This window comes from Pinus tabuliformis, chromosome Q (assembly GCF_031772625.1).
Source record: "Pinus tabuliformis cultivar Carrire ecotype Pingquan chromosome Q, CPIR1, whole genome shotgun sequence".
Taxonomy (NCBI): domain Eukaryota; kingdom Viridiplantae; phylum Streptophyta; class Pinopsida; order Pinales; family Pinaceae; genus Pinus; species Pinus tabuliformis.
Window position 1 is genome coordinate 1,298,988,187 of NC_142296.1, and position 1,744 is coordinate 1,298,989,930.

Below are 1,744 nucleotides of genomic sequence, written 5' to 3' on the forward strand. Positions count from 1 at the left end.
GAAGGAGTATATCAGGGGCCTCTATTCTTATTAGATTTCATATAGCCTCTTCTTTGATTTTGCTGCCCATACCCCTACAGTTCCAGGAGATTATCTTCATTATTTACCTTTGCTCGGCTGGGCTCCCTTGGAGCCTTGATGTTGATTTCTTACCATCTTCGGCTTTTTTGCTAACAGCTTCTCCAAAGTTGGTTGACTACCCTGTAGTTTATCTTTGTACGTTTCGTGCTCTCTTTTCTCCCGATCCGTTTTGCGCCCTCTTGTAGATCTCCTTACAGAGGATTGGGATTCTCCTATTTCTCCTTCCTCCTCCGAATCTTCTGAATCTTGATCCTCCTCCTCGACTACATCGGGGGTTCCTTTTGAGCTTTCTGCAGCTCCCGTGTCTTTAAAGTTGGGGGGTTGGGAACCTTTGTCAGGGGACACTGGCTTTTGAGCTACCACTTCATGGGAGTCCTCTGGTTGGGAGCTAAGAGGATCAAACCTGTTCTCTGGGGTGAACTTGGGCTGGGTCTGCTGGATCTGCTGGACTGGATCCTGCTGAGGGCCTTTGCCGCTAGATCCTCCCAGCTTCTAGATCTTGGAAGACATTTTGGTTCGTTTAACTTGGTTCCAGCCGGCCTCCTTCCCTTGAGCTGCTTCGTTGACCGTTGGGCAGTTTCTGGCGAAGTGCCCATAAACCTGGCATTTCCGGCATTTGAAGGGCAATTGTTCATAGTCTAGCTTCTGCACATGCGTCCAGCTTCCTACTTTGATTTTGATGGCCTCTGGGAGCCCCTCCTCCAGATCCACCTCAACGCAGATCCTTGCACAGTCATATTGATCCTTGTTGTTCGCTCGGTCTATGAATTTCCCCAGGGCATTTCCGATGTGCATCAAAGAGTCCCAGTTCCAGCAATGAACTGGGAGGTTAGGAAGCCTAACCCATACCGGGACAGCTTTGGGTACGTCTACTGCTGGATCGAAGTCAGGAGTCCATTTGTTCAAATACAGACCCTGGGGGCCCATAAAGTAAGGACCATTTCGGAAAATCAGATCTTTGTCGTCTTTGGAGGTGAATTCAAAGAGGAAGAATCCTCGCCCCAGAAAGTATGAGGTCACACTTTCTTTGATCAGCGGCGACCAGTTTCTTTTGACCCAACTCTCTGTGGTTTTGGGGGATGGCCATAGACCAGTGAACTGGCCTATGAGAGCTCGCTCGGACAAGGACAAAGCAACCTGTATCGGGGTTTCCGGAGGAAGTGAGATCTCAGGGATATCATCGAGTTTCTTGACGAATTTCGCCGCTTCTACATTTTTCTTCTTGGGTAGCCCATCCAGAAGCCGGCTGAATGCCTCAGCTGAGGAGATCGTCGACGCAGGAGGAGAAGGAGGGGCCTGGGGGGTGCCCAACACCTCCATGGACGCTAGATCTGGCTTGACAGGTGCTCTTGGACAAGTCAATCCCCCATGGCCAGAGGGGCCTCGCTTGGGCAGATCCGCGACTGATCGGGCTCACACGCAGTCTGCGCAGGGATCTGGAAAGGCCGAACAGGGGCCGAGCTGGGGCGTGGAGCAGCGCTCAGAATTCAGGTTATAAGTTAGTTTTTAATTTTTATTATTATTATTATTATTATTATTTTAATCTAGTTTGTTTTTAATTTTCATTTTTTTTTTTAGTTTTTTGTTAATGTTTTTTAAATTTTCCTATTTTTACCTACTTAATTTTATAGTTTTTTTTTGTTCTTTTCCATATTTTTGTTAT

At 47.5% G+C, this 1,744-nt stretch overlaps 1 protein-coding gene across 1 annotated transcript; it reads right to left on the minus strand.

Annotated features, from left to right (window-relative positions):
• Positions 1-573: 573 nt before the first annotated feature.
• On the minus strand, positions 574-1,401 carry LOC149224582 (uncharacterized). The gene has a single exon (XM_089388218.1). The coding sequence runs from the start codon at positions 1,399-1,401 to the stop codon at positions 574-576; it is 828 nt and encodes a 275-aa protein (XP_089244344.1).
• Between the last annotated feature and the right edge of the window lie 343 nt (positions 1,402-1,744).

What these genes read in the sequence shown, in the direction of transcription:
- LOC149224582 (XM_089388218.1), bottom strand. Translation starts at nt 1,401, where the DNA reads ATGGAGGTGTTGGGCACCCCCCAGGCCCCTCCTTCTCCTCCTGCGTCG.